The sequence below is a fragment of the Aspergillus melleus genome (assembly GCF_016097325.1).
Source record: "Aspergillus melleus strain CBS 546.65 chromosome Unknown contig4, whole genome shotgun sequence".
NCBI lineage: Eukaryota > Fungi > Ascomycota > Eurotiomycetes > Eurotiales > Aspergillaceae > Aspergillus > Aspergillus melleus.
The window spans coordinates 1082015-1105116 of NW_025763373.1; the positions used below are offsets into that span (position 1 = coordinate 1082015).

General features: G+C 51.6%; 7 protein-coding genes across 7 annotated transcripts; 5 read left to right on the forward strand and 2 right to left on the reverse strand.

Annotated features, from left to right (window-relative positions):
• Window positions 1-5494: 5494 nt before the first annotated feature.
• Window positions 5495-9289, forward strand: LDX57_007332 (uncharacterized protein; the record flags this gene model as incomplete). Its single annotated transcript, XM_046089048.1, has 2 exons — window positions 5495-5788; window positions 5923-9289. The coding sequence occupies 2 exons, from the start codon at window positions 5495-5497 to the stop codon at window positions 7600-7602; spliced, it is 1974 nt and encodes a 657-aa protein (XP_045945018.1). The 3' UTR covers window positions 7603-9289.
• A 1-nt stretch (window position 9290) lies between these two features.
• On the forward strand, window positions 9291-9937 carry LDX57_007333 (uncharacterized protein; the record flags this gene model as incomplete). The annotated part of the gene is made up of 4 exons (XM_046089049.1): window positions 9291-9334; window positions 9568-9661; window positions 9722-9783; window positions 9853-9937. 4 exons carry the CDS (start codon window positions 9291-9293, stop codon window positions 9935-9937), a joined length of 285 nt encoding a protein of 94 aa, XP_045945019.1.
• Window positions 9938-11604: 1667 nt separating this feature from the next.
• Window positions 11605-13974, forward strand: LDX57_007334 (alpha-L-arabinofuranosidase A; the record flags this gene model as incomplete). The annotated part of the gene is made up of 8 exons (XM_046089050.1): window positions 11605-11724; window positions 11777-12232; window positions 12280-12396; window positions 12448-12637; window positions 12695-13114; window positions 13173-13327; window positions 13393-13500; window positions 13627-13974. 8 exons carry the CDS (start codon window positions 11605-11607, stop codon window positions 13972-13974), a joined length of 1914 nt encoding a protein of 637 aa, XP_045945020.1.
• A 304-nt stretch (window positions 13975-14278) lies between these two features.
• On the reverse strand, window positions 14279-16271 carry LDX57_007335 (putative choline transport protein; the record flags this gene model as incomplete). Its single annotated transcript, XM_046089051.1, has 4 exons — window positions 14279-14376; window positions 14884-15158; window positions 15304-15643; window positions 15704-16271. The coding sequence occupies 4 exons, from the start codon at window positions 16269-16271 to the stop codon at window positions 14279-14281; spliced, it is 1281 nt and encodes a 426-aa protein (XP_045945021.1).
• Window positions 16272-17961: 1690 nt separating this feature from the next.
• Window positions 17962-18699, forward strand: LDX57_007336 (uncharacterized protein; the record flags this gene model as incomplete). Its single annotated transcript, XM_046089052.1, has 1 exon — window positions 17962-18699. One exon carries the CDS (start codon window positions 17962-17964, stop codon window positions 18697-18699), a length of 738 nt encoding a protein of 245 aa, XP_045945022.1.
• Window positions 18700-19015: 316 nt separating this feature from the next.
• On the forward strand, window positions 19016-20694 carry LDX57_007337 (putative carboxylesterase; the record flags this gene model as incomplete). The annotated part of the gene is made up of 3 exons (XM_046089053.1): window positions 19016-19237; window positions 19291-19626; window positions 19678-20694. The coding sequence occupies 3 exons, from the start codon at window positions 19016-19018 to the stop codon at window positions 20692-20694; spliced, it is 1575 nt and encodes a 524-aa protein (XP_045945023.1).
• A 198-nt stretch (window positions 20695-20892) lies between these two features.
• LDX57_007338 (NmrA/HSCARG family protein) lies at window positions 20893-21908 on the reverse strand (the record flags this gene model as incomplete). Its single annotated transcript, XM_046089054.1, has 3 exons — window positions 20893-21215; window positions 21269-21680; window positions 21735-21908. The coding sequence occupies 3 exons, from the start codon at window positions 21906-21908 to the stop codon at window positions 20893-20895; spliced, it is 909 nt and encodes a 302-aa protein (XP_045945024.1).
• Window positions 21909-23102: the final 1194 nt, after the last annotated feature.

The window sequence follows — 23102 nt, forward strand, 5'->3', positions numbered from 1 at the left end:
ATCTCCCTGCCTGAGGCAAACTTCTCAAACAGATCACCAGACACCACGTCCAGGGTACAAACAACATACAGCAACATGGAGAGTACGTACAGCACACATACAATGAACCGAAATGTTTGACATGATAGAAACACTGCAACACCAAACGCCCGAAATCGCCCAGTCCCGAATCTAGATCCCACCGCGCCAAGTCTGACGCCCGACATGAATCCCCCAAGAATATATTCCGCGATCGTGAAGCACCGAAGTTAGGGTCTGAGCACACTCCCATCGGCATAACGCACCAATCAAGTAACACCAACACCGTTTGAACCCCATGCCATTAACATGAGCCATTTTCTGAATTCCTACATTTAGCAGAAACTCGAGTAGATAGGAATCCAGGTAAGCCGCGAGCGGCAAACGAGTAACTACACCGCCGCGTCATCGGGCACGTCGCTATGAACGAACAGAAGAAAGACAGATATACTACTACAATGGTAATGACTCAAAGCGCCTCCGTGCTGGTTTTAGAAATCCGTATATACTGGCCAGGAGAGTTTTTTGGGAGCAAAGCGATGACCCCGGGTACACTTGGCTTTCAGCCTGGCGCTCATTCTGCTGTGCCGAAGAGTGTGGTGGCTGAGGGTGATGGAGAGGTTAATTGGTAGATGTTGCATGCTGCCTGAGAGCTGAGAGGGTTTATCTTTTTTTATTTATATTTTCTTATGTGAAACCTGTTCTGTTGCTGCGTCCGTGGCCTATAATCTACGGAGGATATTCTTTTGTTCAGGGCAATTCAGGGCACAAACATGGTTAGTCAGCGAGGGGATAACAAAAAAAAAAAAAAAAAAAAAAAAGCGGGATAAACGTTGAAAGAGGGAAATAAAATGCCCAAGGCAAACGAGAGAAAAAGAAAGAAAGATGGTGGTCAGAACGGGGCGTCGGCACAGCCTTGGTCGGTCAGGCTCTACCTACCTCTTACCCGCGGGCTTGGGTTCGGTTATTATGATTATTATGGTGATGACGAGAGGTAGTAGCACCACCTCGTTTATCCCGTTATCAAGCATCACGATATCGACAGACTACATTTGCCCGGGCACAGGCAGACAAGAGTGTCAGATGCTCAGATCGCATTTGCTTTCTGAGCCGTTTCCTCATGACACGGATGGATGGAGGTAAGGCAGACACAGACGGAGATTGGGCACGGCTGGAAGGGGCAGTAGGTACTAACTACTACTGTCATGATTATAGCACTCGAGATCTTTGACCCGGAAGTTCTGACGTCGACGGTGATTGACACTGTCTGGTAGATCGATTTAGAACTGTTCATGTAGGTGGATGTGGTAACGGGGATTCTTGACCGTCGCCAGTCGAAACCCCGCCAATCAGTAGGGACGAGTTTCCTTATTTTCTCTCGAGTCGATCGCTTTAACCCCGTATGTACAGACTGTGTACATACGGAGTATGTCGTCGCTGTACGTGGATTCTTTCCCCGAACGCATCTCGTCATTCAGTTCCTTTCTCTTCCTTTGTTTTCCACATTCCAATTTTGTTGATTCCGATATTATTCATTTTTGCCCTTACTCTCCCCCCAGTCCAATCCTTCTCAATCTCCCAACGGAACTCTAACCTTCCAAGAAGCCTAAACCCTTTACGAATGTGCCCAGTTGCATAGAATCACAGATAGCGTGCATTAGCGGTCCCATGTTTGGAAGATCCTCAGCCTATCATTCTGCCGTGTCAGGGACACTCGGCGATCACGCTTATCTAGCGGTCCCACTCAGCAACGCCGTTCCCCCTCCATTTGTCGAAAGGAAGTACTTTTTCAAGGGACCTTTCTGGCTTTCTGGAACGCATACCGCGCGGATGTCTATTTTTGTGACGGATTTGTAGCCAAATGGGTGTCGTGTCGGTAGTTTGTACCTTACATCGGGTTTTCCCCTCTCATCCTGTAGGCAGAAAAGAATGGGATTGGGTTGACCTGGACAAAGTTGATTGTACAGAACAATCGAGGGGATTGACAATATTGGATGGAAGGTCAGCTGATGGGCTAACGTACCTAAATTGTTGATACTACACGATGGGTGTGAAGTGTGAACAGAAGGCTGAGGAGGGACGGATGATCTCCTACCTAGCGACATTGAGTCATCGGCATTGTTGAAACATTAAAACTTGAAACGAACAGAGCGAATCATTCATGGTGCTCATCGTGACCATTCGAGTTAGTGGAGTCGGAGTACTACTGCGCAGACAGCAACTTTTCCATTGCGGAGTCGCCTTCTGGCTTCAGCGCGTTTCGCTCGGGGCTCGTCAATGGAGGGGTACTCGTTTCCATTATTGTTCTCAACTTTCCAATCCGAGCCAAAATTCCTGATCGTAAGGAGATTTGGTCTGAGCATGGACCAGGGACTCCGAACGGCGGACTTCTCCTCGGGACCCAGAACGAGCGTTTGCAATGGCTGGAAATTGAAGGGGCCGTTTTCTATTCCTCCCACAGTAAGACCCAGTTTGAAGTCGCTGGAATAACTTCCACCACTGTCCAGTAGGCCAGACATCATAGCCGCAATCCGGAACCACTCAAGACATAAACAGCGGTGACCTGGTTGTGGGTTGGCAGTGGATGCTGCCTGGGACGGATGAAACAACGGCGGAGTGAAAGGTTGACCGCTGGAAATTCGGCAAGCGCTTCTGCCACCGAAATAACTGACCCACGAAGAAGAGCGAGACTCCTCTGCGCTCCATACCGTTGCGTTCTTTGGTGTCGTATCCGCACTCCGAGTGAGGGCCGATGGCTCGATAGGATAGAAAGAGGGCCCCGCCAAGACGGCCAACTGTTCATCCACCCGAAACGGGAAAGAATGCACGTGATTTCACGTGACGTTTGCGCTTGGCCTATTCGAGTCGGTCCCCACCGCGTCCGCAAATGATCGAATCCAGCGTCGATAGTGTCAAGATCGTCCTTCCACCGCCAGCAATGGGGGGCACCGCCATTAACAGATCGGGAAATCTAGCAGAATTTCCCTGTGACGGGCAACCCCTCGCCGAAAGAGCGAACTGAAAGGGTATCAACAGCAACAACAACACCAACAGCAACAGCTATCCTTTGTTCAACCAGATCGGGAGTCTGGGCGGCCACGCGCAGAATAGTCGAACCTTGGGAACCTTCCGCGTGGTACCGTAGGCTCGTTCCGGGGGAGGTATGTAGGTTATTGTTACTGTTGCTCTTACGACGTGAGAAGCTCTATCATCTGCAGGGAACAGAAGAAGCTGGGGACGACCCCAAACCAAGCAAATTTATTCTGATCGGACAGAGGCGTGACGAGGTAACTTGCATGATTTGGGGGCTCTCGCTAGAGTCGACACCCATAGGGCCATATTTGTTAAAGAGATGATATGGCATCAACCAACAAAGACAAGATCAGTCTTGCAAACGGAGGTGCCGTCGTCATCTACAAGAACTTGGACGAGGTCATTTTTTTGACGGAGGATGGGAAAGGTCAGTCCACATAGTTAGCAGGTGGTCGTGACTATGAGGGGCCGAGACCACCAGATCGGGTGTAGCCCAAACGACGTGGCAGATTTCGAGTCGAGGGGGGAAGATTCAGCTGAGTCCCGAAGTACGGTAGCTTGTGCTTGGGTGTCAAGCACCGCTAAAAGGATAGCTTGTAGCACGCTGTCTCCTTAGACCGTGAGTGTTCCAAGTGTGAAGACTAAGGCATGCCGCTGTAGGCGCCTGAAGGGGAAGAAGCAGGTCACTGTCTCTTTCAGCAGGAGGGAGTACGTCATTCTTCCTTTCCCTTCTGGGCCTACCTAACAGAGCACTTACCTAATAATAGCACCAACACGGCTCGTACTCAACCGTAAGGAAAGCGGATGACTGATCCAGGAAGATCCAACACATCGACCCGGGATTTTCTCTTGCTTGGTGCGGGTGCCGGTCGGCGCAATCCGTTTCGCTGCCTCACTTTGGGGCTCACGCCGTGTTCCTTTGCTTCTGTTGTCTCCGTAAATGCCCATCCGTTTGTGGTGTAGGCTACATTCGGAGCTTGGGTCGACCAGTCAGGGTGTCACCTTTCCCCTATCATGCCCCCCCCCTCCCTCCTCTTCCAGCTTCTCTTCGGCTTCCTTTTCTGGACGGATGAATGGAATTTTATCAGGTGAAATTTCGTGGTTAATTTGGATTTCACACTCAGAGTATTTTTATTCGATTCCGTGCGTAGATTCCCGGTTATTGGTGGTCGGGTCTGTGTCTTTTCTTGGACAACTGTGAAATTACCTGTCCACTTTCTATACGGTAGACCCTTACGAAATAGGAAAGCATTTGCTGGACACCTTTGAGACCCTTTTGGCTGCCCTAGGCTTGGACTCTTCTTCGGCGTTCAGCGTTCAGACACTATTCCGTATTCCGTAGACGATGGCAGAGGGACGGCCCAAAGGTAGAATAAATTAGGATAAAATAACGAAAAATCAGATAATTGTGGAATTAATTTTATTTTCTTGTTTTGACGGGAGAGTGAAATATTATTTTCCCAGAGAAATAAAATAAAATAAAACGAAATAAAACAAAAATGGAAGAAAAGAAAAGCAAAAGAAAAAGCGGGCAAAAATCGCTGACCAGTGGCCACCCCCCGACCGACACGACGAAAAGGTTCCAGACCTTCTTCTTCCATCCTGGTCCACGATGAATGAGGATGGGACCCAATCCTTCTTTCCATCTCACAGACCGTCTGCTTTCCCCCACCCCGGTCGTTTCCCAAGTTTCAACTTCCATGAACTACTGCAGCTGCTGCTAAACCCAACAGGTTGCTTGACTGTTGTTTCCGACGGATCTTTTGTTCTCGTTCCTATTCTCTCCCCCATACTTGCGGACCCCCCTCTTTCCTCTCACACACCTCTTATGCAATCCGGACCATTTGACCAAGCCAGGCTGTGGGGATAACTACTCCTAGTATAACTATTCCCCCATTAAATTGATATCTCCCGCCCTCCTCCCTCCCCCTCGTTCATTCATCTCTCTCAACTATCTTATCGCGATCCTGTCCTGACAGATTCATATTTCTCCTCTCCCTCTCTCCGTCTCTATATCTATATTTCTCCCTCGCATCTTCCTATTTCCCTCACATTTCTATCTTGCCTACTTTTTGTTCTCAATCCCCTCATTTCTGGTGTGTCATCCGCGCAACCTTACCCTCCTGCTGTACACCCACCGAAAAAACCACTGCCGTCGCGGGAACAATCTTGACCCTCCAGTCAGTCCTTCCTCCTGTCTTTTCTTTTCTTTCCTTTCCTTTCTTATTTTTTTTTTCTCTCTCCGCCCCTTCTCACGTCCTCGTGGCCACTGTTTTCTTTGTGGTTTTCACTGGATGGCAATACTGATATGATTGCGATAGAGATCCACTTCTCCCACCAGACCCCCCTATATAGTCATTTGGTACTGATAGCAGCTCTATCCTTATCGCTCGCCTCACACGGGAGAGGCACCATTCAAAGGATATCTAAAATGGCTGTCACCATGGCCGATGACGAACTCTTCACACGGGCCATTTCTGGGTATCGGGACGCTTTTTTGGTTCAGCACTCCCACCTTCCGGAATCAGAGCGAAACCAACTTTGGGGCCAACGGCTAAGTCAGTTCATACCGGCAACGGCATCCTCTTCCCTCAACAGCTACCGTCCGGTCTCCGGCTCTGGCATCCTTGAAAATGGCGCTTCAACAACTCTCGAGAAATCTGGGAAACGGGCTCGACAGGATACTCCCCGGACTCTACCTGGTTCTGGTCTTCCTCCGACGAAACGACGAGTCACCGTATGTGATCCATCTTGGTCTTCTGATCCCGCCTCTCCTCCACCTTACCACCCATCTTGTTCCTCCCGCGCTCTTGCATTCCCTTCTTCCTTGCTCTCCCGCCGGCAACCAGTCCCTGGATTGACAATTGGCAGACTCCGGATCCCCCGGTGACCGTTGATCTGACGCGCGAGTTGTCTCACGCGTCCTCTCCGGCAGCTCCACAGACGGCTCAGCACCTATCGAGGTCGAATTCTCGCAAGGACGGCTCGTCCGGTTTCTCGGGTCCTGGGTCCTCCCGACACACGACCATGGTCCGTTCGCAGAGCCAACAGACTCCGGTGTCTCACCGGCCTTCGCTGGCTTCCAACATGACGGGACATCGACACTCCTATGGACCTTCGCGCGCCCAACGCCGCCTTGACCACGTTAGCGAGTATTCTCCATCAGAATACGCCAAGCAGTACTTGGACGACCACCAGGCTCAACAACGGGGTGCTTCGGTACTCTCCATGGCACTCTCTGCGGACTCGACATCGAATGGACTCGATCAACAACCCTCCCGCCAATCCCCCAATCAGCAGTACCAGGGACCTTCCGCGCTGACATCCGGCCTGATGGGGATGGGACATCCTTCGTTGGCCGACCAGGCTGCCACGGGCGCTGTTGACATGAGTAGGAGCACCACTACCGATTCGATATGTGGTGGCATCGGCATGATGCGATTTGATTCTTCGGGGCCAAATCTCGACCCCAATTTCTCTTTCCCCTACCCTTCGTCTGATTTTGTTTCGTCCACCTCCCCTATGAACGTCCCCTTTTCCACCTTTACATCCATGCAACGGGATCTTGATCCTGTCACCTTCCCCTTCGCTGAATCTTCCGCTCCTCCCGCATTCTCCTGCTCTGCCCCCTCTGCCACGACTTTCCCCCAACAACCCATCTCTACCCTACCACTCTCTCCCGCCGTGGAGATGAAGCATTCCATGTCCGCCGAAAGCAATAGTTCCTCCTTCTCCCAGCCGTCTAGAGCGGCTCGAAGAACCCAAGAACAAATTGTGCAGGGCGCTCGACCCATCGCCCCCAAGGTGGAGTCGAGCGGTTCTCAACCTAAAGCGGCTGAGCAACACAAGATGATCCGCATCTCATCCTCCGACGGGACAGCCAAGGAGGTGGCAGCCATTCCCAAGGCATCGATTCAGCGGCCCCCACGTCCCAAGACATATTGTTCGATGTGTAACGACCAACCCGATGGCTTCCACGGGGAGCACGAGCTGCGTCGGCACATCGAGCGGGTGCACGCGGTGATTCGCAAGGTTTGGGTTTGCGTTGACATCTCTCCCGGCAAGACGTTCCTGGCCAACTGCAAAGCATGCCGGAATGGGAAGCGATACGGCGCGAATTACAACGCCGCCGCTCACTTGCGTCGGACTCATTTCAACCCTTGCCAGCGAGGCCGGGGTGGACGTGGGAAAGACAGTGAAAAGCGCGGCGGGAAGGGCGGTGGAAACCACCCGCCCATGGAAGTCCTGAAGCACTGGATGGTGCAGAAGGAGGAGATTGTCCTTGAAAATGCCCAGAACTATATTGACCAAGATGCAATCGGGGACGACCTGGCGGCAGCCCCGTCGTCGGTGCCCACCGAGGATGCGACGTTCCCGGGGTTGTCGTCAGCGCCGGCCGACGATATGCCCCAACATGGGTTGGAATCAACCATGATGACTGGGTACGATGCCTTTTCTGGTTTTCCCACGATGGGCCTGGATTCATCTCTTGATACTTCCTGTTATCTGGATGCTCAGCCTCTGGCTCCTGAGATTGATTCGTATGTGTGATCTATATAATCCTTTAGAACCTTTTCTTCCCCTTTGTTCTTTTCATTTGGTTTATTGCCAACTTCATGTTGATATATGGGATTTGTATTCTTTTTCTGGTTCGTTTTTTTTTTTCTTGTTATTTCCTTTGGACCCTTACATAATTTTCTTCTTCTCTTCTCTGTCATGCGGGTTTGACCCGCCTTTCTTCTCTTACTTTTACCCATTTCGTCTTCTTTCTCTTTATCTCTTCTCTTCTTTGTTGCTTTTTGACTTTTTCTTCTCTCTTCCCTTCTTCTCTTTTTTTCCCTTTCTATTTCTCTCTTCCATCGATTCTTCATTCTCGAATCTTTGCCTTTTGCCGCGCGCAAACTCACAGGGGTCGAAACAGCCGACCTCTGCGCCGCCTCAATCAAGGCGACATGGGACGACATAATGTGTGATGATGAACAGCCAAACAGTGAAACAGCCAGACTCCAGTGTTCTTTGTTCTTTTTTGCTCTCTTGAATATATTTGAATTGGTGAACGTCATTCTTTGACGGCAACGGCACTATCCCGGGGCACCCCTTGACTGGGACCCGATCGGGATGGCTCCTATCCGGCTCTGACCGGCAACGAATCCCTTGATAATTACCTACATTTTAGGTACTTAGTTGCTTTCACTACCTCCTACTTACCACCCAGGGCACACTGCAGAACGTACCTAGGACTGTAGGCCGCCAGACGGCACGCAACCCCAGCGCAGCTGAAGATGCAAGAACAGTGGGAGTGATAGGGCGCTGGTCATGCAATGAAGCCTACGAGGGAGGGCCTACCACGACGGTGTCTGCTTACTGATTGAAGATCAAGATCAAGAACAAGATGATGACGATGTCTGCTAACTCGTTGACTCGACGACCGCCACCGAGCGAGGCTGGTCGGTGGAGAAGGACGCCATCAGCGGGACTCGGGAATGCGGAAATCGGGTCTGTAGGGCAGGCCGGAGCTTTGTATTGTAATGAATGACCCTTGATGGGCTGGCTCGACTAATGAACCTCTGGGAAGTGCGGAGGGAGAAGATCGATATAACTGATATTGGGGACAGGTTACGGGAATAACATTCAGTTTTAGGAACTAGTTCAGGGTGACTAATTTTTTTCATCGAAACGACGGTGACGTAGAGGATCTGTCTTTTTCGTACGAGGGTACCGTACCGTCAGCCTGAGTTCTCGGGCATCGGCAGTTCAGCCTGAGGCTCGCAGAATCCACTCCAGAAAGGGAGGCGGTATAGCATAGAGTTACTTACAAGGGAAGAAAAAGAGAGAAAAGATAAAAATTTCTAATTCAAAAATGTTATAAATTGAAACTCACCAAACCAGGTCCCTAGTCCCACCTGAGATAGAGGCTTATGATTATACCGACGCTACGCAGCGATCCGGTCTCCTCTTTTTCTCCGCCCCTTTCGCTTTTGTCCCCCTAACGTCTTGTCCGGTTCTTCTTCTTACTCTTCTTCCCCCCCCCCCCTCTTTCCCAACTTTCATCTCCCTTTTCGATCCGTTCGAACTTGGCATTTCTTAGGTACGCTCTGCTCCCCTGTTATTGGCCCTGCTGCGTTTCCCACGAGCAACTCTTCCCCATCTGCCGACTCCCCATCGGAGATTGCTCTGAGTACACTCACTGACTGGTGCGACACCACATTTCTGCTGCAGCTGCCTCGCTATCCATCACCATGTCCCAGCCCTACTACAACGGCCCTCCTCCCCCTCCTCAGACGTAAGTGCTGCTGTTACAACCCACTCCATTTTCTCCCGACCGCCGATCTCTTTGCTTTAAGCTTGCTTTGCGCTGGGGCTCCGACAGAATGTCGCTGCTTGCAACGACAACGGCGGGCGAATTCTGAAAGGGCCAGACCTCGTCTTGGGTTGATCTCGTAACGGCGGAGACCACCCGGCTTTGTTCCTCATGAAGACAATGGGCTCACTAGGCTAACCCCCTACCGTCTATAGTTACCCTCCTCCCCCTCAGGGCTACCAATATCCTCCTCCTCAGGGTGGCTACGGATATCCTCCCCAGCAGGCTCCCCAGTACCCCCCCCAACCGGTACGTTGCGACCCGAGTGACTTGGCGACGAGAAATGCGATGCGCTGACAACAGACACAGCAAATGCAGTACCAGCAGCAACCGGCTCCCCAGAAGAAGGATCGCGGATGCCTGGGTGCTTGGTGAGTGCTCCGCCTGTCTTTTCCATCCTTGTGGCGCACGGAACTAATCATTTTTCTTTATTTCGCTAGTCTGGCCACCCTCTGCTGTTGTTTCCTCTGCGAAGAAACTTGCGAATGCTGTTTCGAGTGCATCGAATGCTGCGAGATGTGTTAAAGAAGCGATTGATACACGGGTCCGAGGTGGGCCACCAGCGTCAAAATGGGTATATGACCTCGATGATATGATGTATCGCATGCTGCTAGATCGCACGAGTCGATGGGCGGGCAGGCAATCCACCGGTACCTGCGAGCTTTTTCCTTTCTTTCGTGTCAATTTTCCTTTTATTTTTTCCTCTTTTTATCTTTACTTGGGGTTCTGTTCTGTTGGGTTTTCTTTCTAATCCTAGCTCCATGGAGTGGATTTTTCTTTGGTGTATGCCTCGGTATGATTTGAATTCAGGGACTACGGCTTTATCGCGAAAGACACGAAGCTGCACTAGCGGACAATAGGATTTTCATGCGCTTTTTGGGCCTTTTATACCAAGCTTTTTTAATCTGCAGCGAAGGAACAATGCAAGTGATATGCAGCACGACTTTCCAGCTGCGACCGGTCGCTTGGCAGGTGGCTTTGGCTCTTGCTAATCGGTCCAGCCCCGGGGTCGAAAAATCCATTGTTGCCTGGAAAAGGCACCACCTTTCCCTTTCTAAAGAGTTTGAGTTTTTTGTGTATCCGTTCACCATTGCGCCGTCAGCTCCATACTCAACTGACTAACCGCGGATCAATCGCGAATGGCCGTGCAAGATGCAAAAAGGCGTTCGTCGTCGGCCATGGAAGAACGTACCGGCGGATATTTGGTTGCCTGGTGGATGTGGGTCTCTCCCAACGCCGTGCTTCCCTCGTCTTCTCCCCGGAGTGCATCAGCCTTAACCAGTGGTCTTTTCTTTCCTTCTCTTTTTTCCCTAACTTTTTGCTTGGTGGACATCGGAATTGTTTCCGACAAAGCCCTATGGACCTATGGAACCATTGGCATTCCAAGTGGAGTCGGAGGTTCTGCAAGGCCAACCAGTAGGTTCCAGACCTTCTGAAGAACGCTCCACTGGACTGAACATGGGATTATACTAGTAGAGTAGTAAAATCGTTGCATGATTGACGGCAGACCTTCGTCATATCATATTTCTCGACGAAAACTCGCCGGATAAATTTCGGATGTCACCTGCATACTCACTCGTGGCATGCCGGAGAAATTAGCTCCATTGCAGGCCTGGAGATGCGGGGGAAGTCTCGAGCTTTTCCCTTCTTCGACATCGTCAAGCAACCAGCCCCAATGATGTGCCTGGAGATCCCGTCCCTCCTCGGCAAAGGCTTGGTGTGGCCTGCATCGTCCAAGGCCAATAACTGCCAGCGTCGGCTGAAATGGCTGTACCTCGTCAGTCTGCAATCTAGCCCTTCGTAACGTCATGCAATCCGGGCCAATTCTCGGAACAATTCCCTGTCACGCAAGGCTTGGGACGGTGTGTACCCTGTTCATCCCCCCCTCTGGACTTTTGCCAGAAGGAGAAACCGTGGGGATTCCGGTAGATTCTTCGGAGGGAGGCACCGACATTCGCTCGCTTGCTTCATGAGTTATCCCCTCTTTTACAAGGCGGACAAAAATGCGGAGGGCTCTTGGCCGTGGGGAGGGGGCAAACACAGCTACGGATGAGAAATGGACAGGCGATGCGAGGCATGCATATATAACCCGGTTGGGATCGTCCGGTTCTGCTGCAACCTTGTCAGTGACTGGGAATAAGATCGGCAGATTGCAGTGACCTTGAGCCCTGGTGTTTTGTGGAGTCATCGAGATGGTTCGCAAGTGTCTTCTGCTGTCGCTTTTGGCAGCCTGCAGTGCTGCAGTTAAGATCACGGTTGCCAAATCTGGTGGCAACGTTACTAGTGACCTGCAGTATGGCATCATGGAAGAGGTATTTTTATTCCGCCTATTCATGTAAGAGCATGGCCGACTGATTTTCCCAGGAAATCAACCATTGCGGTGAGGGAGGTCTGTACGCAGAATTGATTCGCAACCGTGCCTTTCAAGGAGGTTCTCGGTTTCCTTCCAATTTGGATGCTTGGATCCCCCTTGATGGAACGACCCTGGCCCTGAAGAACCTCAGTCAGCCCTTATCGTCGGCATTGCCAACCTCGGTGAATGTCAAAGGCAGCCGTGGAAAGGCCGGTCTAACTAACCTGGGCTGGTGGGGTATTGATGTGAAGAAACAGAAATACACCGGTTCATTCTTCGTGAAGGGGCAATACAAGGGATCCTTCACGGCATCTCTCCAGTCCAACTCCACGGGTGAAGTCTTTGCCAGCACCAAGGTCAAGTCCAAGAGCGTGCGCGGCGAGTGGACGCAGCATGAGTTCACTCTGACGCCTCGCAAGGCCGCGCCCAACACCAAGAACACATTCTCGATCAGCTTTGATGCATCTGTAAGTCCCCTCGTTAAATACGAAGGGCATTGCTGACTCGAGAAAAGAAAACAGCAGAGGGATCGCTCGACTTCAATCTCATTAGCCTGTTCCCTCCAACCTACAATGACCGACCTAATGGTCTTCGGAAGGACTTGATGCAGGCGATGGCAGACTTTGGCCCGGTAAGTCTGTCCTCAATATGGACCAGGATGATGGACTGATTAGAACCGTAGAAATTCCTGCGATTCCCCGGTGGAAACAACCTCGAGGGCGACTTTATTGCCGGCCGATGGAAGTGGAATGAGACCATCGGACCCTTAAAAGACCGTCCGGGCCGTGCCACCACCTGGAACTACCAGGAAAGTCTCGGGCTGGGATTGGTTGAGTACATGGAATGGTGCGACGATCTAGGAATCGAGCCGAGTAAGTCAGATCCTGCTTCCTGAGCCGTCGACAGCAGGCTTATCTCAACAATTCTAGTCCTCGGAGTCTGGGCCGGGTTCGCTTTGAACGGCGACGCGATTCCTGAAGCCGATCTTGACTTCTACGTACAAGATGCTCTGAACGAAATCGAGTTCCTCACCGGCTCCACGGACACCGAGTACGGTGCTCTACGTGCTTCGGTCGGTCATCCGGAGCCATGGACCCTGCGTTACATCGAGGTTGGCAACGAAGATAACCTCAACGACGGATTGTCCTCGTACAAGTCGTACCGATTCCAAGCGTTCTACGACGCCATCAAGGCCAAGTACCCGGACATGGTGGTCATTGCCTCGACGATCGACATGACTCTGCCGGGCGACGCGGCTGGAGATTACCATCTATACGACGTGCCCGATAACTTTGTCGCCCGGTTCAACTTCTTCGACCAGTTCGATCCCAAGAACAAGCTCTTGCTTGGTGCGTTCCGCTCTATCTGCTCTTGCGTTTGGGTGTAGACTTGCTAACTGCTGGGCAGGCGAAATTGCTGCCACCGAGTTCAACAACGGCAAGGGCATTGACTGGAGTGACACCAACTTCTCCCTGTATCCGTGGTGGATCGGCACCGTCGCCGAAGCCGTCTTCTTGCTGGGCGCTGAGCGAAACGCCGACAAGATCATCGGAACGACCTATGTATGTTGTAGCTAGCATTTAGCCCCTAAAGCTTGCGGTACTGACTACAATTCCTCTTCATCCAGGCTCCCTTCTTCATGAACCTCGACAACTACCAGTGGTCACCTACTTTTGTCGCCTTCAACGCTGACCCAGCCCAAACCGCCCGATCTGCAAGCTGGCATCTATATAATGTACGTTATGAAACCAATCAAATCCCCGTTCCCTTTATCCATCCTCCCCCTTACCATCTCCCCACATACCCCCTTCCCCCAACAAACAAGAATAGAACAAACACTAACCAGAATACCACCCAACAGCTCTTCTCTCACACCCACATCACCAACACCCTCCCCTCAACCTCCACCTCCTCCTTCGGCCCCCTCTACTACGCCACGGGCCTCGACAACACCACGAACTCCCGTATCTTCAAAGCCGCCGTATACAACAGCACCGCTGAAGTTCCCGTCTCGCTCTCCTTCGAGGGCGTGAAAGCCGGCACGAAGGCGCAGCTGACCGTGCTGAGCGCACCAGACCCGTTCGCCATGAACGAGGTCGGTGGGGAGAATGTGGTCAAGGAGAAGGTTACGACTGTGAGGGCTGGGAAGAAGGGGGTTTATGAGTTCAGTTTGCCGAATTTGAGTGTGGCCGTTTTGAAGACTGAATAAAAGGAGTCAATAGATTTGTTGCTGTGGCAATGGAGGAAAAGAGTGGTGTGTGAATTGAGTGGATGTTGGTTTGTTTGTTTTTCTTTGGGGAGATGAGAAGGGGTGGGTGGTCTAGTTTATGTGTTTCTGTTCGTTTAGAGAAGTCACGACAAGACGGACGACAGACATAGAACAGAAGAGAAACGAAAGAGCATCAGAAGACGTGAAGACATAAGTCAGACATAACTTAACCCCTACATACATTCATCATAATCACCATTACCATCGTAGCAACCTACTTTCCCAGAAGAGAGAAAGTAATCAATCACTCCAATCTCGGCCCATGATACCGTCTCTTCGCATATACAAACCAATTGATCACCCCAAGCACCAACATCACGGCTAACACGACAACCGCATAATCTACCACAAGCAAACAAATACCAGTTAGCCACAGCACATTATCCGTAACCATCCCACCCCAAGAAGAACATAGATAGCCCGTAATACAGAGCTTCTAATCGACCCAGATAGAGTAAAGGTTCAGGGAGGGGAGAAGGAAGGCATGGAAAACGGTAATGATGGAGAAACATACTCATATCCCCCGCCCTAGCCGGCAACGTAGCCGGAAAACAAAAGAACACCAACAATACAACCGTCCAGATTATGCAAAGCGTATTCGACACGTAGCCCACGACCAAAGGGAGCCGGAATGGTCGGGTAGGAGGAAGGTAGGAGGGGTCTTTGCGACGAGTTAGGAGTAGGAAGGCGGGCACGGCGTAGGAGAGCTGGGCGACGATGACGGTTGTGGATATGAATGCGTTGAATGCTATGTATTCCTTTCCTGGTGAGTATATTTGGATCGGTGTTGGGGATATGGGTAGGAGGAAAGGAGAAAGGACGGAGAGTGAAGAGGGAAGAAGTACGAACCAGTCGACGAAGCAACATATACAATCCCGACTAGTAGAACGATGACACCGTTCAATATGAGTGCGTAGACGGGAACACCGAGGGTAGGGCTCACGTGTGCCAAACGATGGGAGTAGAAGAGGGCGTCGTCACGCGCGAACGACCACGTTAGGCGGGAGGCTGTCTGATGGACGGCATTCAGAGCGACGCAGGAAACGGCGAATAAGGCGGCCATGAAGACCGTTGCTGCTGCTGGGGAGTGGATGGCTTTTTCCCAGATGAAGTAGATTGGGAAACTGTTGATTGGGGTGGTTTAGTTAGTTTAGAGTATAGGTGTGGTTGGAGAGTCTTTGGTGAGTTTGGCGAGTATGGGAGGTGTATGATGAGGGAGGATGTGCTGTACAAGGTAGGCCGGAATATAGAAAAGCAAGATATGCTCACCCTGTCACTGACTCCAACGAGCTCCCCACATCCTTCACACTATATAATATAGCCACGGAAAACGGAAACGCAGTCAGAAACCCCACTAGGACTGTGACGAGGACGGCGCGGGGAACGATGCGTTCCGGTTCAAGACATTCCTCGGCGAGATGCAGTGTCGCGTCGAGACCGGAGAGCATGAACTGGGGCGTTGAGAGGCCGGTCAGGAACGAGATACCGTCGGGCCAGCCGCCGGAGCCGTTGACGAAGTGTGTCCATACTTGGCTGGAGTCTACATCGATGGCGGAGCGTGCGGGACAGGCGATGGTGATGACAAGGAAGGTGGATATCGATAGTAGAACTGGGCTTCTAGTTAGACGCTGTCGAAGATAAGCCGGTGGAGTAGAGGAGAGGGTCATACAGCCGATATTGTAAACCCAGAGGGTTTTGTTAGTAAGAAATATATTATACAGAACGATAACCGCATTGAAGAGCTGATAAACAAGAAAATAGTGCCATGACTGCGCCTCATACGTTGGTTGCCATCTAAGGACGATGGCCATGAGGGCTTGCGTAGCTGCCAGCGCAATAGACGCAGCCAGGGTAAGCCATGAAAAGACCGCTGCCAGTCCGCTAAAGTAGGAGAGACCACGGCTCCAGCGCGCCGAGGCCAGGATGGAAGTAAAGTGGTACTGTCCGCCAGCGGTGGGGTAGACGCTGGCGAGCTCAGCCAAGGTCAATCCGGTAGCCAGCATCGCGACGGTGACGGCGATAATGCCATATAGTAAAGACACAGGCCCGCCCGACTGGATGGCAATAGCAAAGCTAGATGCAATCGCCACCCAGCTGTTGGAGATGTTATACCCGACGGCAATGATACTCAGGATGCTGAAACGTCGTTTCATGGGCATCTCAGGCAGGCCGACAACCTGGCCGGTGGCCAGCTCGACCTGTGGAACCTCATCGGGGGATTTGTTCTTCGTTTCCATGGCTAACTAGGAGTATGGGATGGGAAGGATGAGGGTATCACAGACAAGCGCATCACGAGCGTCTTGTAGTTAGGGCTGGACGGGCACATGCTGATAACCGGAACGCTTATCGAATTCCGAGGGTTATCAACTTATCTCGAAGATCGTCGACATAGACGTCTTTATCTATTGGGCTTAGCGGAATAAAGGCGGAATTGTGACAACTTTAATACGATCAGGAAAATGCGGGGAAGCTGTTGTAGATTGCTGGTCATCGAGGACGATCATCCCTCGGCTCTCCACTGCGGAATCAAGGATCCTTGGTACTTCGGGCTTGCAGGCAGCTATATTGTGACGTTATGTAGCTTAGAGGTGTCTTATAAACGGCGATAACCATGCTGATTGTTATTGTGACGGGATATTATGGTTGAAAGACCGTAATTCGGATTCAATGCTAATTCCGCCCGGAATCCACGACAAACCCCTTAGGCAAAAGAAACAAGACGAAGGACAGGAACCTGCACGTATTGTGAAAGCTACTCCTTTCTCACAGGTAGCATTTAATAGTAAGCCCCCTGATCGAGAGGGTGAGGAGTCTGATCTGGCCACAACTTGAGTATCCCAGCCTTAGCAGCCGAGACCTGCGACGCATCGGTGAGCAGCCCAAGTTGGCACAATAGATCGATCTGATTCGAGACCCAGAATCTGCAGCCAACCCCGTCTGCATCAAACTCGTACCTGTGACGTTCATTCTGGACGAGCTCGCTATAGACGCGTGCTAAAGTGAGACCTGGAATGACATCCAGAACGAACTCCGTCTCGGCCTCAGGGGGTACAGTGTAGGACAATTCTGATAAAATCAAGTTTGCTTTAGAGCCCCCGCGAAGAACAGTGCTTGGGACACTATGGCTGGGCTGACAATCGAGTTGAACTGCGCATTCTGGAGATACCACAAGATAGAAGCACCAGTGATTTGTTCCGGCTAATTGTCCATGTGGAATAGCAAGAATCCGACTCACTGGGAGGGCTAAGATTTGAGCCTCGCGATCTGCTGGCACGAAATGAATGATCTGGAAGTTTGACATTGTGAGCTGATGAACGGGAATGCTGCAGATATGGGAAATTCGGACGGAGCCAACATGTGAGATGATCGAGATGGTTGTTGTAGAGGAAGAAGAAGCTTTAGTGCCATGAAGGGCCAGGAAGGGAAAGGCTTGGCGTGTTGCAACCTCAGGCATCCAGGCATCCAGGCATCCAGGCGTGCTATGCATCATCATCATCATCATGCCCTTTTCCTGGAGAAGCCTTCGGCTCTCCACTGCGGAATTGAAGATCCTTGGCCCCCCGGATTTGCGCGCGGATGGTGACATCGTGACGCTACTAAGCTTAACAGTGGGCTAGTGAATCATTATTGAGATCTCTGCCGGTCGACGGAGACTGTCCGATAAAACTTGGCTAAAGACAAGTTCCAGAAATCACTACACGAAAAGGAATATTCTATGAATTAGGGCGGAATCCTGCGAAGAACCTTTTATCGCAACGGATATAAAAATAATCTCATTGACTGACGGCCCCCTCCTTCGTGCCCCACTCACTATACTTACACAGCCTTGTCCTTGTACCTTGAGGCTCTCCAGGCAACGACTACTAAACAACCGCAACTGCAATCTGTTCAGAACAGTCAACTCTCAACTTCATCTCAAACCACATCATGCCTCTCCAAGACATCCCCGATATCCTCCTCCTCTGCATGGAGAACAAACACAGCGCAGCATTCCATCAAGCGCTAGCAACCTTCTGGCCGACCTACCAAACCGGCCCCAAGATCCCCATCACAGTCGAAAGCGAGTCTCTGAAGTCACTCCCCAAAACCTCGTCTTACCAGCTAGTCGTGTCCCCGGCCAACTCCTACGGCCGGCTAGACGGGTCCTTTGACGACGCCATCTCACGCGTCTTCTGCCTTCCAGACCATCCTTACGACACGTTAACCGATGCCGCGCAACGGGTGCTCTACGATCGATACAGAGGCTACGCGCCCTCCGGCACATGCACCCTCGTCCCGTTCCCGTATGAACTGCTCGGCAAGAACCCCTGGGGCTGTCAATGGGTTGCGATCTGTCCGACCATGCGCACGCCGCAGAACGTCACCTGGGATCGGGAGATCGTGTACAAGTGTATCTGGAGCTTGCTGTGTGAGCTGGAGCGCTGGAATCGCGACGTTCGCGAGGGCAAGGTGAAAGGCAAGCGCATCAATCGGATCCTTATGCCCCCGATGGCGACCGGGTGTGGGATGGTTAGTCCTGAGAAATGGGCCGCGCAGTTGGTGCTGGCGATGAAGCATTTTGTGGACGCGCTGGAGAGGCCGCAGCGGTGGAGTCGGTTGGACTGGCGCAGTATTCTTGAGGAGGGGAAGGAGATCGAGCAGATAAAGAATTTGGGGACGCAGTGAGATCTATCTGGGCTACCGGCTAACTTTGTGGGTTGTGGGGATTATTAGCAATTATTGTCAGTTGCGCAAGGGGGAGGTCCAGGGTGGCACGAGCTGAGAGCTGAGCTTATGCAAGGGGCTTGAATTATTCTAGTCCTTTTTCATATTAACAGTACGGAGTAATAGGAGTTGATGTATTGGATGCCGAAGTCTGCAGGAGAAATGACAGGCCTTGCAGGGCCTCAAGATTAAATCTCTCGCGATGAGAGCATATATAGCTGCCGTCGTAGTCTGAAAGTAATTTTTGGAGATTTCCAACCAACCAAGTATATCAGATATGAAGCCTTTTTACGGGCTGCTATTGCCCCTTCTGGCATCCGCCCTTCCTACTGGCGCCCCAGTGGTCGATCTAGGATACTCGACCTATCGAGGCGTCAGACTCTCCGGAGGCATAGATCAATATGTGGGCATGCGTTTCGCTGCGCCACCACTTGCAGAATTGAGATTCCGTGCTCCTAGAGATCCAGTCCAGGAGACGTCTATACAAAATGCATTCACCGTAAGTCCTTTCCAGCCTCTTCCAATCCAGTCTGGCTCTTAAAATAAATCTAGTTCGGACCATCTTGTCTCGGCGTCGAACAGGAGGTCTCTGCTGAGAAATCCGAAGACTGTCTATATATCAACGTGTTCGCTCCCTCGAACGCCACAGACCTGCCTGTTTGGATATACATCGAGGGCGGAGGATACGCCACCAATTACGATCCCAACTATAATGGCACCAACGTGATCCGAGAATCAGGCCACAACATCATTTTCGTCAATTTCAACTACCGCGTCGGCGCCCTCGGCTTTTTGGCCAGCGAGAATGTCCGTCGTGATGGTGATTTGAACGCCGGTCTCTTGGATCAGCGAAAGGCGTTGCACTGGGTGCAGCAACATATCCGCAAGGTATAACCTCATGTGCACCATCGACTGACCTTGTAGTACTAACTCAACCAGTTCGGTGGAAACCCAGACCACGTCGTGATCCAAGGAGTATCTGCCGGCGGTGGTTCTGTAGCTCACCATCTCACCGCGTACGGAGGCCGAGACGACGGACTGTTCATCGGTGCAGTCGCTGAGAGTCCGTTCTGGCCTGCCCAGCCCACCGTGGCGGAGGCTGAATCCCAATTCGACCGGTTCGCCAACGAAACCGGATGCTCGGACTCTCCGAACATTCTCTCCTGTCTCCGGTCTCTCAACATATCCACCCTGGAACAGGCGAACGTGCTACATCCTCTCCCTGGTGCTTCCGACGAGCCCATATCGTTATGGTACTGGTTGCCAGTTGTAGACGGCGACATCATTCCAGACAGTTTATACAATCTCTTCGAAGAAGACAAGTATCTAAAGGTGCCACTGTTAGTGGGAAGTAACACAGACGACGGGTCCGAGTTTGCAAACAATGCCACCACCCCGGCCGAAGTATCCGCGTTCATCAAAAACAACTATCCCCATCTCACGCCCGATCACCTGGAGGCGATCAACCACGCCTATCCTCAAGAAGAGCCCATGCCACAGCACGCAGCATACTTCCCGTCTGCCTCGGCCGCCTACGGCGATGCCGCATTCACCTGTCCCAGCATGTTCATGGCAGACGCCATGATGCGATCCACCGGCCAAGTGTGGGATTACCTGTTCGACGTGCATGATCCGGCCATGGATGCCATCGGGCTCGGCGTTCGCCATATGCTTGAGACGGAGGCCATTTTCGGGGTCGGGTACGGGGGTGTCCATTATGATGCGTACGCTGCTGAGAATGCGGCCATCGTGCCAGTGACGATGAATTATTTTATCAGTTTCGTGAGAGCGTTGGATCCGAATGTGTTTCGGAAGGTAGGAACGCCGGAATGGACGAGATGGGGACAGGGAGAGCAACTCTTTCTGCAGCAGGAGACGGAGATGGGAGTGGTTTCGCGGGAAACGAGGGATCGGTGCGATTTGTGGAGGGCGCTGGGTCCCGTGATGGAGGTGTAGAGTATGACACGGTCATTTGGGGTTTATATGGGCATCTCACGCTACTGGGTTTTGCCCAGACCTGTTGCTGCTGTGAAAGGACGATTCTGATTTCGACTATTAAATACCAATCTGCCTGAAGGCACTTATATATTTTCATATGCCAATCTGGTAGCCTAAAGCTTTGAACATTTGGTTCGTATATTCAGCCAAGTGTAATCAAGGCCACTTGCTCTTGTTCCGCTGCACAAACTCCTTCCAACCCGTTGGCTTCTGGTCCAACAGTGCATGGGAGGTGTCCAAGCTCTCGCCACCATAGTATCCCGGGTCTTCCAGCAAGAGTATATTCTCGTTCAGTTCCTCCGCCACAGGGGGAGGCAGGAAGCTCTTGAACACCTCGCTGGGAATCTGCACAGCCTGCGCCTTGTGCCCAGTAACTTCAGAGAACTCAGCCATGAGACGCTCAGGTGTGTAGTACTCAGTGGCCGCTAGAATCCGCTCATTTGAGGGTCCGCGGTTAATGGCCGCAATGACAAATTTGCCTGCTCTAGGTCAGCTAACGTATTCTTATTGCCACTCAGGAGAAACAACATACCAGTATCGTCTCCGACATCAAACACGGGAATTTGCGCCTTGCGAGGATCAACAGGCCACGCTAGAGTGTACGTATCGCCTTGCTTGTTGATCATCTCAAAAGTGTTCGACATGAAGAATCCCGCCAGCACAAAGGAGCCAGGCACGCCACTGGCCCGGATGTAATCCTCGATCTCGGCCTTGCCGTCGAAATGAGCGAGCTGCGTCAACCGACCCTTGCTCATCTCCGTGACGTTGCGAATGGAGGAGAAGATAAGATGCTGCACACCGGCGGCCTTGCTGGCGTCGGCGACCGCTTTGCCCTGCGACACCTCTACATCTCTGGAGAGGGATTCCCAGAAGTTGGTGACTAGGAAGACCGTGTGAGATCCTTCGAGAGCGGCGGCGAGAGACGATGCAGAAGACATGTCAGCCTGTGCGCGTTAGATATGTAAAGTAGATCAAAGTTTACGGGAAGAGCAACGTACCGAGACCACCTCGACGCCCTTCGCGGCGAGGTCTTTGGCGGCGGGCTTATTCGCGTCGCGGGTGATTCCCCGGATCTTGAATTCCTTCGAGAGCTTGGGGTTGGCCTGGATGGCTCGAATAACAGAGCCTCCTTGGTTACCGGTGGCGCCAAAGACGGTAATAAGTTTGGACATCTTGTATGGATTTGGGTCAAGTGTTGGCTTGGGATGGAAGTTGGAATAATTCGATAGTTGGAGACTGTGATGATTTCGCTGATGGATTTCTATTGTCCCCTTCTATCCGGGCCTATTTATCTCTCCTTAAGCCAGCATGAATTCGAAGGAGAGGTTATTCAGAAAGGCCGATGTTTACTGATGTTTACTAAACTCGGCCTTAGTTGAGGCCGAAGGTCAAGTGGGGCGGGTCTTGGCAGATAGCGTTATGTTATGGGGGCTTACTCAGCGCCTTACTGAGACAGCTTGAGGCAACTGCTTTGTACGGAGTACTCCGTAACTAGGTAAGTGATGACGATTTAGAGCCGGAGCTCTAGTGGGGTTTTCTAATCACTTTAATTCAATCGAGAGGGTGGGTGAGACTGAGAGACCCCCATAAGTGAATCTGCTCTGGGACTATGATTTCTATTGGGATCTCGGGTCTTTTACTTTCTTTTTCCGTGTTTTTGCATATAGGAATTATTCCTATTATTCCACGCATGCTCGGAGAATTTCGTATTGTTTGTACGGAGTATGGACGTAGGATGCAGGGAGAAGGCTCCACTCCTGTCTAATGCCTGAAATATATATTGTCACAGTTCATAGCGCGTTCCCAAACAGTTCCAAAATCAGCGAGAATCTCCCGTATGGCAACCTGCCAGCAGATGTCAGAGTCAGCATGCACGCTCAAAGTATTAAACTAGGTCCAAGCCTCCGAAGAGTATTTTCCGGAAGGATATCTGACACATAACTCAATCCCTCCCCATATGATCCGCCCTACGAGTAGCCACGATAGAGAAAGGGAGAAAGAAACCCTCGGAAGCGCAATTCAGGCCTTCCGTCGGAGCTGGCAGTAGCCGAGGGATAAACCTGGTTCAAGTCAAGTTGTGTGAGAGGCAGATCGAGGCAAATCCGGGTCCTGCCCAATCACTTCTCTGGAAATACGGCCGGAATACGGCGCCAGTCAGCCCCCGTCAACGCTGATTGGCTAGTAGGCACGGGGTAGGTACCTCCTGGTACATCGATCCTGGTGGGACCATTACGATCTGCGAAGTACAGAGGAGGTACTGCCCTAGCTGTCATCTTCGCGGGTGCGAATACGATGGCACCTGATGATTGCCAAGGATCAAGTCGCTCGCCACTGCCTGATTAACCTTACGGCCCTTCCATCTCTTC